The sequence below is a fragment of the Vulpes vulpes genome, chromosome 15, assembly GCF_048418805.1.
Source record: "Vulpes vulpes isolate BD-2025 chromosome 15, VulVul3, whole genome shotgun sequence".
Lineage (NCBI taxonomy): Eukaryota > Metazoa > Chordata > Mammalia > Carnivora > Canidae > Vulpes > Vulpes vulpes.
This window is the reverse complement of record NC_132794.1, coordinates 111222548-111238448: the sequence shown is the minus strand read 5'-3', so window position 1 is coordinate 111238448 and position 15901 is coordinate 111222548. Positions and strand designations below refer to the sequence as shown.

General features: G+C 51.5%; 1 protein-coding gene and 1 pseudogene across 4 annotated transcripts in view; one reads left to right on the top strand and one right to left on the bottom strand.

Annotated features, from left to right (window-relative positions):
* The window catches only part of LHPP (phospholysine phosphohistidine inorganic pyrophosphate phosphatase), a 129830-nt gene that overhangs the window by 97454 nt on the left and 16475 nt on the right, over positions 1 to 15901 (bottom strand). For all 4 annotated transcript variants that reach the window (XR_011997613.1, XR_011997612.1, XM_072740336.1 and 1 more), the window contains exons 2-5: positions 15409 to 15596; positions 11472 to 11625; positions 2521 to 2584; positions 1501 to 1593 (exon numbers count right to left, since the gene is read on the bottom strand). Coding sequence is in view for 2 of the 4 variants with exons in the window: in XM_072740336.1 (XP_072596437.1) it covers positions 1501 to 1593; positions 2521 to 2584; positions 11472 to 11625; positions 15409 to 15596 (499 nt within the window). In the remaining 2 variants the exon portion in view is untranslated. The remainder of the gene's footprint in view (positions 1 to 1500; positions 1594 to 2520; positions 2585 to 11471; positions 11626 to 15408; positions 15597 to 15901) is intronic.
* Positions 8558 to 10052, top strand: LOC140595742 (glyceraldehyde-3-phosphate dehydrogenase-like; annotated as a pseudogene).

Genomic DNA, 15901 nt, shown 5'->3' with positions numbered 1-15901 from the left:
GGGTAAGAAATAAAGTCAACAGGCGATGGGACAGTCATCAGTTGGACTGTTAATTTCCAACGAGAAACTCCGTTGAAATGTTTCTTCTGATACTGTGGTTACAAAGGAGAATTTTCCAAAAACAAGGGCAGAAAAGTACAATGAAAGAAACTTCTGCAGCTTAGGCCTCTCCTAGCACTAGGCCTCTGAGAGCAGCAAGGCAGAGAACCTTTCCTGCAAATCAAGTGGGTTTCCAGGATTTCATGTAGTGGAGCTTCCAGGGATAGACTCTCAAGATGTATCATTAAGCTCTACGCTCCCTGGGCTCTGGTCATTTTAATCACACCCGAAGAAGTTAGATACCCATCCAAGTCCAAAGGGCGGAGGAGGAGCACACACATTGGTCTGGTCGTAGGCAAGGGCCAAGTGTTGTACCATGAGAAGCTTTCTTCCACAGACATGGAGTCGAACAGTCTTGCTTAAGAGACTGACCCCATAAGGGTGGTCAACGTAGGAAGAGCTAGAGACATTCCTCTCCCCCATGTCTTACTGTCACTGTTTAAAAAGGTAAGTGGTATTAAGAAAATTCAGTTGTATGTGTTGTTGTCTTTAATGACGCTCTACTCCTACTCCATTTCTTCTTTTAAAAAAAAAAAAAGTATTTATTTATCCAAGACAGAAAGAGAGAGAACAAGCAGGGGGAGCAGAGGGAGAAGGAGAAGCAGGGAGCCCGATGCAGGGCTTGATCCCACGGGATCAGGACCTGACCTAAGCTGAAGGCAGATGCTTCGCCAACTGAGCCACCCAGGCGCCCCTGCTCCATTGCTTCTTGCTTCTGTTTTTGATGTGTCATCCTAGCCGCCGGAGGTACCACATTAGGGATGCCATCAGTAATTAGATGGGCTATTCCCGACTCTTCATTAATCAATTCATTTGTTGATGCTTCGTATCTGAGTGGCTTCTCGCAGAGTGGGCACACCAAGAACTCCAGCGGCACCCCGTGGAAGGCGCAGTCCGAGTCCCCTGTCCTCTGGCTGGTCTGCTGACCGCCACGACCCAGACACGTGAAGGCACCTATGGGCGACGTGGGCAGTGGCGTGTACCAACGGTGCTGAGACGAGCATGGTCTAGACGGCAGCCCGCGACCTTCGGCCAGCCCCCCAGCCCCTCACGTCTTCTGTGAACTGTTTTCAATACATTGGTCAATTCTTATCCTTCCACAGAAGAAGCAGAAGTCACTTAGAAACGGCCATAAGCATTCGTTTCTTTCTGTTACTGAAACTAATTTAACCGGATGAAAGCCTTCAGTGGGTCTCCTCTGTGGGCCTTCTTCCCCTTTCCAGGAAAATCAGCTCTCGTGGGTGGAAGGGTCCCCTCTCGCTGCCCAGCCAACCTCCAAGGCTGCCAGAGCCCTTGAACCCACCTCAGGCCCCAAGGCCACCCTGCCGGAGTGCTCAGGGCCAGAGCATTCCCACGACGGAGCTGCGTCCACACACACACTCCCGAGAGAGGCCACCCTACCTCGTGGGCTTCCACCGCCATCTCCTTCAGGGCCGACCGGAAATACTCAGGAGAAGGCTTCCCCACCACTTCGGCTTCGACTCCACAGGCATACTGGCAGAAGACAAAAGGACACAGCATGGGTTGAAAATGAAGCAACAGGTGAACACCACTCCGAAGGCCTCCCTCTGGGGAACCAAGGAAAGAGTGCCCCAAATGGGTGCCCATAGGCCAGGGCCTCCTAGAGGCAGGACACTTGGGCTGAGAGACACATCTCAGAGGCAAGGGAATTGCGACTCCACATGAGGCGGCTATGCTCACAGCACCCCCACCAGGCTCCCTGCCATCTGCTCTAAACCCTGAGTATGGCAAGAAGTGGGTCACCCCAACACGGCTACCACCACCATCCCCACTGGTGCTCTCATTTGCATATTTGCTTCTCCCCTGCCCCCAACTCTGTCACAGGCCCTCCAGGGGAAGGGGTCCAGGGCTCTATCTGCCTGCTGCTTAACCCTCCCACCTGAGTGCAGGTAGGCAGGAGCCAACAGAGCAGTGAGGATGGCAGGCGAGCTGACCCATCGGGAGGGGCTAGAGCGGGCACCGGGTGGCTCCATCTGAGCCTGGCCTTGGAAACTAGAGGAGGGAGTCGGGAAGGAGTCCCGTGAGGACACATCAAGCTCAAGGTGCTGCAGGTGACCAGTGTCAGCAATGAGGCAGGTGGTCCACACAGATACGGAAGCCAGAGTCTGAGAGGAGAGCACCCAGTGAGCACACCGGACGCCAGCCGGGGCCGCAGCAGGCAGGGCTGGGGTGTGGGGAGGAGCAGAAGGGACAGGAGAGCAGAGTGACGACCAGGGCGGCTGAAAAGCCAAGCTCTGGGGTGGAGGGGGTGCTCAGCCTGAAGCCCCAAACAGGAGCGCCTACTTTGGAAACATAGAGGGCAAGTGAGACGTGGAGTGCACCCCCACCTCCAGAAAGACCAGAAACATCCCAGGCAGCCCTGATCCCTGAAGAAGGCACAGACAGACTCAGGGCAGGTACCTCAAGCGCCTTCGTGTAGGCACCAACGTCCAGCATCAGGCCAGAGGTCTCCTTGTAGTAGCGTCTACAAAAGAGCAGGAGGGGACATGGTGAGCTGAGCCCGGGAGCTGTGCCAACAGAGCCCAGCAGTGGGTCACGGTGCCCGGGCAGGAGGACACCGGGTCAGCAGCTCAGTCCCAAGGGCCCCCTGCTGCCAGCCTTATGGGGACGCCAGGGGCAGATGGATCCAGTCCCTAACACAGAGACAAGTGGCCTGTGTTCTGGGAAAGGGCAGAAGGTCCACAGAGCATGTGGTGGACCCCTAACTGCTAATAATTAACCCCTAATTGCTGCCTGAAAAAGAAAACTCCATTAGTTCCACGGCACCCTGCAGCATCTCCTATCAGCCAGAGGTCGAGGTGCAGGTTTCACGCGCACCAGATGCTTTTACGAGAAGACAACTATGTCTTCCCTGTCTCACTGGGGACCGACCCAGCTCGGGTCGCGGGAGCCTGCCTTTCTTAGGACAGTTTTGTGACCTCCTGGGAGCGCCCTGCGGCCCCGGCTCCCACCGTCTGGCCCACCCCGGGCCACAGGTAGAATCCTTGGGACACACAGTGGACAGAGCCTGGCTCCTTCTGAGCAAAGCCATTTGACTACAAAAAGGGGCAAAGGTAGTGTTTTTAATTTTTAAAAAATATTTATTTATTTATTCATGACAGACACAGAGAAAGGCAGAGACATAAGCAGCAGCAGCAAAAGCAGACTCCCTGTGGGGAGCCCGATGCAGGACTCGATCCCAGGACCCTGTGATCTACCCTGAGCCAAAGGCAGATGCTCAACCACTAAGCCACTCAGGCGTCCTGGGCAAAGGTCGTTTTTTTTTTTTTTTTTTTTTGAAGATTTTATTTATTTATTCATGACAGACAGAGAGAGAGGCAGAGACACAGGCAGAGGGAAAAGCAGGCTCCCTGTGGGGATATTGTTGAGAGATTCAATCCCAGGATCCGGGATCACGCCCTGAGCCAAAAGCAGATGCTCAACCACTGGGCCACCCAGGCGTCCCAGGGCAAAGGTAGTTTTATCTGTGCCTCTCTAACGGCAGGGTTAATGGGAGTCTGGGACCACCACTAAAATGTTTTGAGACCCATCACATGAGGAGTGCTCTCGTTCCCATGCCCTTCAAATCGGGGAGACATTGAACACATATGCAGAGACCCAAAGAGAAGGCAAGTGAGGCATGCTGACCCCAGGGCCAAAATCCAGCTCTACTTCTTTTTAACAGTGGGCCTTGGGGTCCCTGAAGCCCTCTGGGCCTCAGTTCCCTAATCTGAAAAGTGGGGGGAGGGGGGATCCAGGTGCCTATCTAATGGATTGTCGTGAGGCTCAAGTGAGATCATGCACGACAAGTTCTTAACATGACGCCTCGTGTGCAGAAACTGCTCAAAAAATATTAGAAACTATTGTTATGCTGTTTACCCAGACAGAGCGATAGGCAGTAAGCTATGAGCTGGGCCAGGAAGGATGAGCACAAGTCTTCCAATCTCTGGGGGATGGGATCCGTTCTGTGCCTATTTAAATGTTACAGGTGAGCTTCCCAGGAGCTGCTGTAGGGCTGTCTCCTATCCTGCAGCTCTGCACGCCCAGGAGTCCAGCGTGTTCCTCTCTGCCCCCGAGGCCCTGAAGGCTGCAGGAGCCTGACCGCCCGCCCGCACTCGGCCAGCATCAGTGTTCTCTGCTGCCAGATGTTCACCTCCAGCAGCAGCTCCTGACTTCACACAGGCTGGCCTGCAAGGCTTTAGCCAAAGCTTTGCTTTGGCAAGGGCTGGTCCTGTTGGGGAGATCTGGAGCCCATTCAATGAGCCAGGAATGGGGAGGAGGGTGGTTCCTGGCACAACAGGACTCATGGGTCTCCAAGGGAACCCCAGGGTCCTCTGTCAGGGTCACCCCATGAGGGCCAGCCAGGACACTGCATACCTTCAGGAAGATGCTTGGAAATCAAAGAGAACTACTTCCTCCTTTCAGTGCTGGGGGCCTTTTAAAGGGTGACCCCAAAACACAGGGTTAGAGGTTCTTTGCATTTGTCTTAAATCCAAAATCCAGGGGCACCTGGTGGCTCAGCTGTTGAGCGTCTACTTTGGCTCAGGTCATGATCCCGGAGTCCTGGGATCGAGTCCTACGTCAGGCTCGCTGCATGGAGCCTGCTTCTCCCTCTGCCTATGCCTCTGCCTCTCTCTGTGTCTCTCATGAATAAATGAATAAAACCTTTAAAAAAATCCAGAATTCAGACATGTATTCTGCACTGACACGGCCTCACCAAAGTGTTCCTTTCCTTCTATTTCCCCATTTCTACAATAAACCACCTTCCGGAGCTGGTCCCAAGTTTTAAGAAATGGCAAAGTAAAGCCAAGTCTGGCCTACAGGAAGAGGGAGATGCTGGGTGCTGGGTCCTGCACATGGTGGCACCACAGTTGGTGACATTCAGGACACAGCTGCCCCAGACCCCTTTGCAGGACTTGGTGACCATCCCAAACCTGGGCTGTCCCCCAGGTCCTCCCATCTGGTGGAGAAACAGACCAGTCCACGAACAGAGGGGCAGGGCACAGGCGATGACCAAAGGGAACCCCATGCTCTGCATGCTCTGCTTGAGGAGGGCTGGACGTGCTGGGGACGGGGAGACGAGAGCACCCCGGGGACACATCACAGCTGAGACCTGAAGCTCAAGGGAGAGAAACAGAATCATTCAGCCCCCGAGGACCCTCTCAGAATCATGCAGCAGCACCCTGCTGAGGACCCTGGGGGTCAGACACTGCTGCAGGCCCAGGCTTCAGCCAGGTGCTCGTAGGGCCACCACACTTTGTCCCCTTGCACATCTGTGTGATGACTGCCATGGGAAGGGGAGAAGGGGGTACCAGAAGGGGCAGAAAGGGGACCAGGGAGGGGCCCCCTAAGGAAGGGACTTATCAAGGTGAGCCAGGGACAAAGGACAGAGGTGAGGACAGGCTGACCCAGAAACCAGAGGACAAATTAAAAACACCACCACCAAAAAAAATTAAAAATTAAAAAAAAAATAAAAAAATAAAAACAACGCCACCTTGTTGCAACAGGCACAGCTCTGTTTGGAGCTGAGGATTCTAGGGGCCTCTGGCCAGTGCCCTGGGCTGGCTGGAGGAGGCAGGAGTTGGGTGTACCTCCCTCTGGAAAATACTCCTGAGGTCACCTCCACAGCAAGACTTCTGGCCCGGCCCATACTCCCCAAAGTCTTTCTTCCCAAATGACAGGAACTGAGACTTTCTTAAGCTTAAATTTAGTCCCGATGGGAAGGAAAACCCGAGCACGCGGCTTAAAATACTCAATACAAACCTTGTCTTTGTTACGCTCATTTTTAGAGCCTAAAAAAAAAAACTGACTTCCATAAATCAAAATTAGAAACCTTACAATTTCTCTTTAAACTGAATCCGGGTTTGTTTTGACGGTGTCCAGAATGTTTCTTTATTCGGTGTTCACTCAAGACAACCAAAAGCCACCTTTAAGGCCATCTGTTAGCTGAGAATATTTTTAGAGACACGGTAAATACAAGTACCGGAGTTAATGTTTTTCTAAATATAAAGGCCCAGGTTAGTCGTGAAACCAAAGAGACTTGCCCTACCACCTTTTGTTACTGGCATAACGAAGGCGACAGCAGGCAGTGTTGGGACTCGAGTGTCCCGGCAGTGTTGGGACTCGAGTGTCCCGGCCCCAAAGCGACCAGCAAAGGGCTGGGCGGGAGCAGGAGATAGATCTGATGCTTTAGTCCCCTGCCCTTCCGATTATTCAGCGCGGCCTCCCTTCAAAATGACCACTTGACCTTTCCCACAAGAGCCATTAACCTTCCATAGTCTGTCGCGTAAACAGCTTAATTTTCTGACGGCAGCATGACAGAAGAAATTACAAAGGCAATTCCCACTCTCGGTCCAAACAGATGCCAAATGTAAATCACTCCATTTCCAGGAGGAGGACATTCTGCCCCAGTGCCTCGGCCACCCTGCCTCCTCGGCCTACCCGGCGCAGGGCGGCCCCTCGCAGGCCACGACCGCCCCCCCCATGCCAACAGGCCTTGGGCTGCCCGAGAAGCTGCTGACTGAGGCCGGAAAGCTGTCAGTCCCTGTCCCTTGTTTCTGGGCGCCCAACCCAACTCAGAGCCCCCATAAGTCAGAGGCACCCCTGACCGCTGGTCTGTAAAACCAGCCCTTGCCTACTCTTGAATTTACCGCAGGATGACGAAGCTAAAACTCGACAGTTTCCATTTCTTCTTCAACAGCATACCTACTTTGACTACTACCCATAACCCAGAATAATAATGTTTAATAATGAAGGACGATTTTATTTGTTTACTAAAGATTTTATTTATTTATTCATGAGAGAGAGAGAGGCAGAGACACAGGCAGAGGGAGAAGCAGGGCCCACACTGGGAGCCCGACATGGGACTCAATCCCAGGACCCCGGGATCACACCCTGAGCCAAAGGCAGATGTTCAACCACTGAGCCACTCAGGTGCCCCAATTAGAGACAATTTTATTTATTTATGTATGTATGTATTTATTTATTTATTTATTTATTTATTTAAAGATTTTATTTATTTATTCATAGGCACAGAGAAAGAGAGGCAGAGACACAGACAAAGGGAGAAGCAGGCTCCATGCAGGGAGCCCGATGTGGGACTCGATCCTGGGTCTCCAGGATCACACCCCAGGCTGCTGGCGGGGCTACCCTTAGAGACAATTTTAAAGGAAAAAGTTTTAACATAAATGAGTTATAACAGAGCTTCTTAATTATGCTGTTCTCTAGTGAGGGGTTGGTGATTTTAGGGACGGTTGATGGACCAAGCCTGGAACTGGAGGGAAGAGGCCGGGTTCCACGGTTTACAGTGCTCTAAATTATAAGACTGTGAGCTCGGAAAGGGACTAGGATGGTGAATCTTATCTGTCAATTTGGGCCACAGCACCAGATATTTGGTCAAATAATATTCTGGATGATGCTGTGAAGGTCTTTCTTGGATGAGATTAATATTTAAATCAGTGGTCTCTGGGGACGCCCAAGTGGCTCAGTCAGTTGAACAGCTGCCTTTAGCTCAGATCATGATCCGGGGTCTTGGGATGGAGCCTTGTGTCAGCCTCCCTGCTCAGCAGGGAGTCTGCTTCTCCCCCTGCGCCCCATCCCCGCTCATGCTCGCTCTCAAATAAATAAATAAAATCTTAATAAATAATAAATCAGTGATCTCTGAGGAAACAGACTGCTCTCCATTCCGTGGTGGGCCTCATCCAAGCAGCTGAAGACACGAACAGAACAGTGTGACCTCCCTGAGCAAGAAGGAACCTGCCGGCAGACAGCCTTTGGACTCAGGCCACAGCTCTTCGCCATGTCTCCAGCCTGCCAGCCTGCCCTGCAGCTTCTGGACTTACCTAGCTTCTCTCGGTTCTGTTTCTGTGAAGAATTCTAATGAGGGACACATTTTATCTGTATAATAAACACACTAGAATATTTCTAGTTCCTAAAGGAAATGTATCCTCCTTTCCTTTCCTTAAAAAAATCTCGTTTGCCTATTTTGATAGAGACAGAGCCTTGAACAGATAGTATGAGAAAACCCACCAACAGCGCAAGGTAAGTGACAGCAGACGGTGAGCTACGTGAAGGGGACGGCAGGACGTGGTGAGGTCCACCATCAGCTGGAATTGATGGGGGTAGTAGCCTCATCTAAGCTTTTGTGTGCTCAGGAATGTGGGGCCCTGTCAGATCTTTTGATTTTTTTTTTTTAAATTTTTATTTATTTATGATAGGAACACAGTGAGAGAGAGAGGCAGAGACACAGGCAGAGGGAGAAGCAGGCTCCATGCACCGGGAGCCCGACATGGGATTCGATCCCGGATCTCCAGGATCGCGCCCTGGGCCAAAGGCAGGCACCAAACCGCTGCGCCACCCAGGGATCCCAGATCTTTTGATTTTTAAGAAGAATCCAGAAATCTGGATATTTCATATAAAATCTCCCAGTTTGGCTCTCTGCTCCTCCCCGTTCGACAGCCGCATCTTCTGGTGCAGTGCCAGCCGCGTCCCCGAGACACGATGGTGAAGGTCGGAGTGAACGGATTTGGCCGCATCGGGCGCCTGGTCACCAGGGCTGCTTTTAACTCTGGCAAAGTGGATATTGTCGCCATCAATGACCCCTTCATTGATCTCAACTACATGGTGTACATGTTCCAGTATGATTCTACCCACGGCAAATTCCACGGCACAGTCAAGGCTGAGAACGGGAGACTTGGCATCAACGGGAAGTCCATCTCCATCTTCCAGGAGCGAGATCCCGCCAACATCAAATGGGGTGATGCTGGTGCTGAGTATCTTGTGGAGTCCACTGGGGTCTTCACCACCATGGAGAAGGCTGGGGCTCACTTGAAGGGCGGGGCCAAGAGGGTCATCATCTCTGCTCCTTCTGCTGATACCCCCATGTTTGTGATGGGCGTGAACCACGAGAAGTATGACAACTCCCTCAACATTGTCAGCAATGCCTCCTGCACCACCAACTGCTTGGCTCCTCTAGCCAAAGTCATCCATGACCACTTCAGCATCGTGGAGGGCCTCATGACCACCGTCCATGCCATCACTGCCACCCAGAAGAACATGGACGGTCCCTCTGGGAAGCTGTGGCGTGATGGCCAAGGGGCTGCCCAGAACATCATCCCTGCTTCCACTGGCGCCGCCAAGGCTGTGGGGCAAGGTCATCCCTGAGCTGAACGGGAAGCTCACTGGCATGGCCTTCCGTGTCTCCACCCCCAATGTGTCAGTTGTGGATCTGACCTGCCGCCTGGAGAAAGCTGCCAAATATGACAACATCAAGAAGGTAGTGGAAAAAAAAAATAAATAAATAAATAAAAAATAAAAAAAAAGAAGGTAGTGAAGCAGGCATCGGAGGGCCCCCTCAAGGGCATCCTGGGCTACACTGAGGACCAGGTTGTCTCCTGTGACTTCAACAGTGACACCCACTCTTCCACCTTCGACACTGGGGCTGGCATTGCCCTCAATGACCACTTTGTCAAGCTCATTTCCTGGTATGACAATGAATTTGGCTACAGCAACCGGGTGGTGGACCTCATGGTCCACATGGCCTCCAAGGAGTAAGAGCCTCCTGGACCACCAGCCCCAGCAAGAACAAGAGGAAGAGAGAGGCCCTCAGCTGCTGGGGAGTCCCTGCCCCAACTTAATCCCCCAACACACTGAGAATCTCCTGACCTCCAATTTACATCCTAGACCCTGAGGAAGGGGAGAGGCTTGGGGAGCTCTACCTTGTCATGTACCATCAATAAAGTATACTGTACCCAGCCAAAAAATAATAATAATAATAAAATAAAATAAAATCTCCCAGTTTTTAAACACACTTGCCCCCTCCCCACCCAATTTAAGATCTTGTGTGGGCCAAACATCTGCTCTCAAATGTAGGCTGGAGGTGACAAGCACAGGCTCTGGGTAGCACTCCTGGCCCTGTCAGCATCTCCTGGCTGGTGACCCGGCTTACTTTACGCGCTCACGCCTCGATAAGCCCACCTCTAACACAGTGATGCTGCTGCCTACAGCTCACAGGATTGTGGTGGGAATTAGACAAAATGAGTACATCAAGTGCTTGGACATGGCCGGTGGCCAAAGAAAGGTCCCTCCCTTGACCACTGCAATAGCCAGGCCCCATCCGGCAGGCCCAAGCAGGGAGCTCCCAAAGAACAGAAGCTGGGAAAGCCTTCCCCAGAGGCGGCCCCCAAATCTCTGCCAAGCACGAGAGGCTGGGGCCAGCCTCTACGGTGTCCCTACTACTTTATGAGCCTGTGATTCTAAAATCCTAGCACTACGTCTGTCAATAAGAGTCAGCCTACAGAGCTTTCTGAAAAGCAACCTGATGACGTGTTGGAGCACCTCAGAGGCGCACATCATCCTAAACGCACAAAGAGGCTTATCGTGGCCTTACTTTGTGTAAAGATCAGAATCAGCCTAATGGACATCACCAGGCATCGGTTTAAGAAACTACAGGATATCCTGTAAAAAAAAAAAAAAAAAAAAAAAAGATTACAGGAAAACGACGCCACAGAGACGTTTATTTATTGAGTCGAGAGTTGTTCACAAAGTATTATCTGGTGAACAACAAAAACCGGGTGACAAACTAGGTCAGGTTTGATACTGATGCTCCGAGGACGTCCCTCTGTAATGATTTCTTTGGGCCAGAAATCAGTTGGAAAGAAACACAGCAACACGTTGACAGCTGTTTTCTTGTGCAGTGGAATGGAAATACTTTCTGCTTTCTTCTTTTTGCTCATCTCTATGCTCTAATTTTCCTTCCATGAACATGTGCTGTCTTGGTGGCAAAAGATGTTGAGAAAAATAACCAACGTGGTTTGTTCTTTTCTTTTAAAGACAAATACAGTGAGGACTGTGCTAAAGGCTCAGAGGAAAATGCTGCTAACAAAATCATGACTTTATAGAGATCTGTGCCCAGAGATGTGGAGCCCGGCCCAGAGCATTCCTCACTAGGCCGGGCCCTTGAGCCCTCTCTTCACTATGTCGGTGTCCCCTGGACACAATCTTCGTGCCTAGTGTGGTATCCCGTGCAAACCCCCCTAACCTTCGGACAGTCAGCACTTGCGCTCTGAGACCTCGATAGGCGCCCCCCCCCGCCGCCCCATCCGCAGTGACCCTGCCCGGCTCCAGCCCCTCCCAGCCCAGTGCCCACATGGCAGCCTGACCAACCAGCTCCTGAAGTCAGGATCCTCATTTCCTCACAAGTTATTAAAAGAAAGGAAGGAAGAAATGAAGAAAAAAAAGCAAGAAAAAGGCATTAGGCAAAGCCTGCGCCCACTCCACACCCTCTTTTCAGCACCGTTTACTGATTCCATAAGCCAGAGACCCACAGAGTGTCGTCAAAGCAGCCAGAAACGCTCCTCCTGAAGCTGACTTACCCTTTTCCCAGAGATATGAGCACAGGATTTTCCAGCTCCATGAGCACCTGAAAGGCTTTATTCATGTTTTGGTAAGAAAAGGCTTCTCCGGCATCTGCAATGACCACACAGTTGGGGTTGGACGTGTCATTCTGATCAAATTCTGAGCGGACTCCTGGAAAGAGAAGGAGGGATAAAGCCCTGGGGTGACGTGGCCTACCTCCTACCTCCTCCCAGGGACACCTGTCAGCCACGTGTGCCCTGCCCCATTCTCAGACGCGCATCCTGATCCTCACAGCTGTACAGGAGGTGGGCAAGGAAGGGGTATTATTCCCACTTTATAGACAAAGGAATTCCCTTCCCCACAGTTAGGGTTTGTTAGGAGAAAGATGGGCCTGTCCCTGGGGCTCCCGCCCCAATACCGGCATTACCCCAGGGGCTACTCACTTCATACCCACAGGCAGGAAACCCACAGCTCTGTAACTGAGTACGAATGTTTGCCTAGAAGACACAGATTCCCACATATAGACTGAAATGAGGCTGCTGGCAACCTTTATAGGGTTGGTACAGCTGGACCCAAAGTAAGGACACTGAACATTCTGGCCCAACCCCACAGAAGACAGGAGAGCTGAGACATATACAGGTGCTGAAAAGAAGGAGCAACAGCTGATTCCTGCTGTCCCTGCTCACTAATCCCCTTAGCAAAGCCTCTTCCTCCTTTGCCTTCTCTGCTCTCAATTTTAAATTAAAATCCTGAAAGTTGCAAGGATAAACTGAGTCAGTGACCTTATGCCTTCAGTTCCTAGGAAAAAACACACTCTCGCCTATCTTGGTATTAAACATTGACCTTGGGACACCTGGGTGGCTCAGGGACGCCTGGGTGGCTCAGCGGTTGAGCGTCTGCCTTCGGCTCAGGGCGTGATCCTGGGGTCCTCGGATCGAGTCCCACTTCCGGCTGCCTGCATGGAGCCTGCTTCTCCCTCTGCCTGTGTCTCTGCCTCTCTCTCTCTCTCTCTCTCATGAATAAATAAAATCTTAAAAAAAAAAAAAAAAGACATTGACCTTGCTGGCTTTAAAAACCGAAGTAACCACATGATAACCCGTCCTACCTGCCAGAATGCCAAGATTTACGAAGACAGACACCACCAAGCGCTGGTGGGGAGGCAGGGTGCCTGCAACAGCCAGCTGGCCGGAACATAAAGTCATCTGGGGAAAGGCTAGCTGTTTCTGATAAAAACTGAAGAGCCACTTACCCTCTGACCCAGCAATTCCACTCCTAGGTATTTACCCAAAAGGCCTGTGAAGAAGCACTCCTAGCAGACTTCCTCCCTAATAGCCCAAACCTGCAAATAGCCAGGTGTCCATCAACAGGGGAAAGACCAACCGTGGTATGTTCACTTAACGGATCAGCACTCTGCAACCAAAAAGAGTAAATACCTGCAACCATACGGCTACATCCCAACTACAGTATTGTTGGGGCTGCTCTGACCCCGTGGATTCCAAAGAAAGGCTGTCCTCAGGGCACCTGGGGGGCTCAGTTGGTGAAGCATCTGCCTTTAGCTCAGGTCATGATCCCGGGGTCCTGAGATCGAGCCCCACGTCAGGTTCCCTGCTCAACAGGGTGTCTGCTTCTCCCTCTCCCTCTGCCCCTCGCCCCTCTTCTGCTCTCTCTCCAGTAAATAAATAAAATATTAAAAAAAAAAAAAAAGAGTTTTTTTCCATGCCTGAGGCCCTGGGGGCCTGGAGATTGAATAGCCAAGGTCAGTCCACAGGTGCTGTGTGCCTACCTGACCGACCCTTAATCAAAACCCTGGATATGAGGCTCCAGGGAGCTTCTGCGGGTGATGACACGTCGCAGGTACCATCACACAGCTCTGCTAGAGAATTAAGTGTGTCTCAGGGCAACTCCAAGGGCGGGGACCGCTGGTAGGTGGCACCTGGATTCTCCTGGAGTTTGCCTCTCCCCACTTTGCTGAGTTTAATCTGTGTTTTTTTTGGTAACTGAGTCTGACAACTGTTCTGAGACCTGTGAGTCCTTCCAGCAAATCATTAAGCCTCAGGGTGGCCTGAGGTCTGGAGAACCCCTGACACAACTATATACTGGAAGATTCTATTTATATAAAAATCCATACGAGGCAAACTTATTCATAACAAAAAAAAAAAATCAAAACAGTGTGTGTCTCTGAAGGGTCACGGGATGGGGACTGGCCAGGCAGCACATGAGGGACCTTTCAGGGTGATGGTAAAGCTCTAGATCATGAGCATCATGAGCATGACAGGGGTCTGGGATACACAGGGCGTCTGTCAAAACTCAGCAGAAGTACACTTGAGATTTTTGTACTTCACTGTGGATAAATTTTATATCAAGAGAACAAAATGTAAACAGATGTTGAACTCTAGTTAATGACGTGCTGAAGTGTTTTGAGGACGTGTACCGACATCTGCTATTTACCTTGAAATGCATCAAAAAGATAAGATGAAGGGGCGCCTGGGTGGCTCAGTTAAGTGTCCGACTCTTGATTTTGGCTCAGGTCATGATCTCAGGGTCGTGGGATCAAGGCCTGTGTCAGGCTCCACAGTCAGCACAGAGTCGGCTTAGTTTGTCTCTCCCTCGCCCTGCCCCTCCCCACTATGCCACACACACACTCATTCTCTCTCCAATAAATAAACAAATAAATCTTAAGAAAAAAGATGAGATGAAAAGTTGGACGAAGGGATGGGTAGACATAATAATGAAGAAAATACAGTAAAATGTCATTGGTAAAGTCACGGTGATGAGCATATAAATATTCCCAGTAGAATTCCTTTAACTTTGTTGTATGTTTGAAAATTTCATAATAAAATGTTGCGGGGGGGTGGAATCCATCAACGATAAAACTTGGAAAAAGATTCGAAGTCTGAAAACACAGGCATGTTTATGGAAAACAGATGTAGGACTGCAGCCGAGGAGGTGCATCTGCTCAAGCTCTAATATCAGCTCCTTGGACTCATCGATTAATGCGCCCTTCAAGGCAAATCCTGAATTTCCCTCCTCTTCCCACCTCATTCCACCCCCATCCCTCCCTTTGCCCCAGGGGTGGATATTTTCTTTCTTAAGTTTTTCTCTTTCTTTGAGGACCTGTTCTAAAGACACTGGCAGAGATCCCAGATCACAGAGGAAGGATTTTGAGAAAGAGGATTTCTAAAGGCTGGGCATGTTGCCCTCAACTGGCACCAGCGCTATGGATTTGACACTCAGGCCTTTCAGGGAGCACCCTCAACCTCTGGGGGCCCCACTCCTGCCGGGAGGCAGAAAAGTATGCTTGCTTCTGCCAGTGGTTCCTAAATAAAAATACCAAGTTCAGGGGAAGAAAGAGGGCTCAGTGCATCGACAGGGAAGTGTCCTGAATTCTGAAACACTGCTTATGTTTCTTCTTTTTAAATATTCAGAAGGCACCAGATAATATTGCTCCTTCCATTTCTTTCCAGAAAAACTCCCCACTGAGGGTCAAAAGGGCTCTTTCCTTGCATTTAGACTAAGATCAGGATGTAAACCTGGTGCCATTTGCCAGAGCAGGGCTGGTTTTCACAAAGAGTTCAAGTTCAGGGTTGGGGGTGGGGGGGAAAGGCTGGGGGGTAGCCTCCCTTCCTACCTGCTCCCCCAAACCCTGAAAGCTAGAATTCTGCCCCCTTGACAATTCCCTGCCCCCTCGGTCCATTCTAGAACAAAGAAAGCAGGCTCAGGGTTTTGCTCTGCAAAAACTGTTCCGACAGGAATGTGCCTCTAAGAATCCTCTGGTGCAAGGCCAGGGGTGCAAGGGTCCTGGTCCCCAGCAGGAAGCCCATGAGGTTTCCACCTCACAGGCCCATGAGCACCAGCGGCAGGAGCCAAGTGTTCATGTCCTTCCCAGTGGCTTGAGACAGGTGAGAGGGACACCCTCTCTCAGCCGCCACCACGCCCAGGATCCAGCGGGCTTACCGTCATGGACAAGCAGGTGTGGCCGCAGGCCTCGCTCCTTCAGGATCAGGGAGGCGGCCGGGGCCGGGGCGGTCACCTCGCCCTCCGAGATGTCGAAGCCCAGGTGCCGAAGCAGCCCCACCAGGTTGCCCCGGGACTTCTGGCTCTCATTGGTGCAGAACCTCACCTTCAGCCGGGACCGCTTCAATCTGGAAGTGGGAACAAAGGCAGGGGGTGCTGTCAGCACTGGGACATGTGGCCTCTGGGGAGGAAGCTAGGTGGTCCCTGCCCAAGGGCAACCGGGACCTCCAGCGAGGGCCAGGCGGCGGCAGCTCCCTGAGGCCAGCCTCGGCTGACCCTCGGGTGCTGGACGGGGTTGCTGAGCTGGAGCCCACCCTTTCCAGGGAACCCCGACCATGCCCCACACCCCTCCTCTCCATCCTCACTGAGCTTGTCGACCGGGTGCATCCCCGCTCCCTCCACCTGGGACAGGTCCCCACCTCTTCATCAGAGA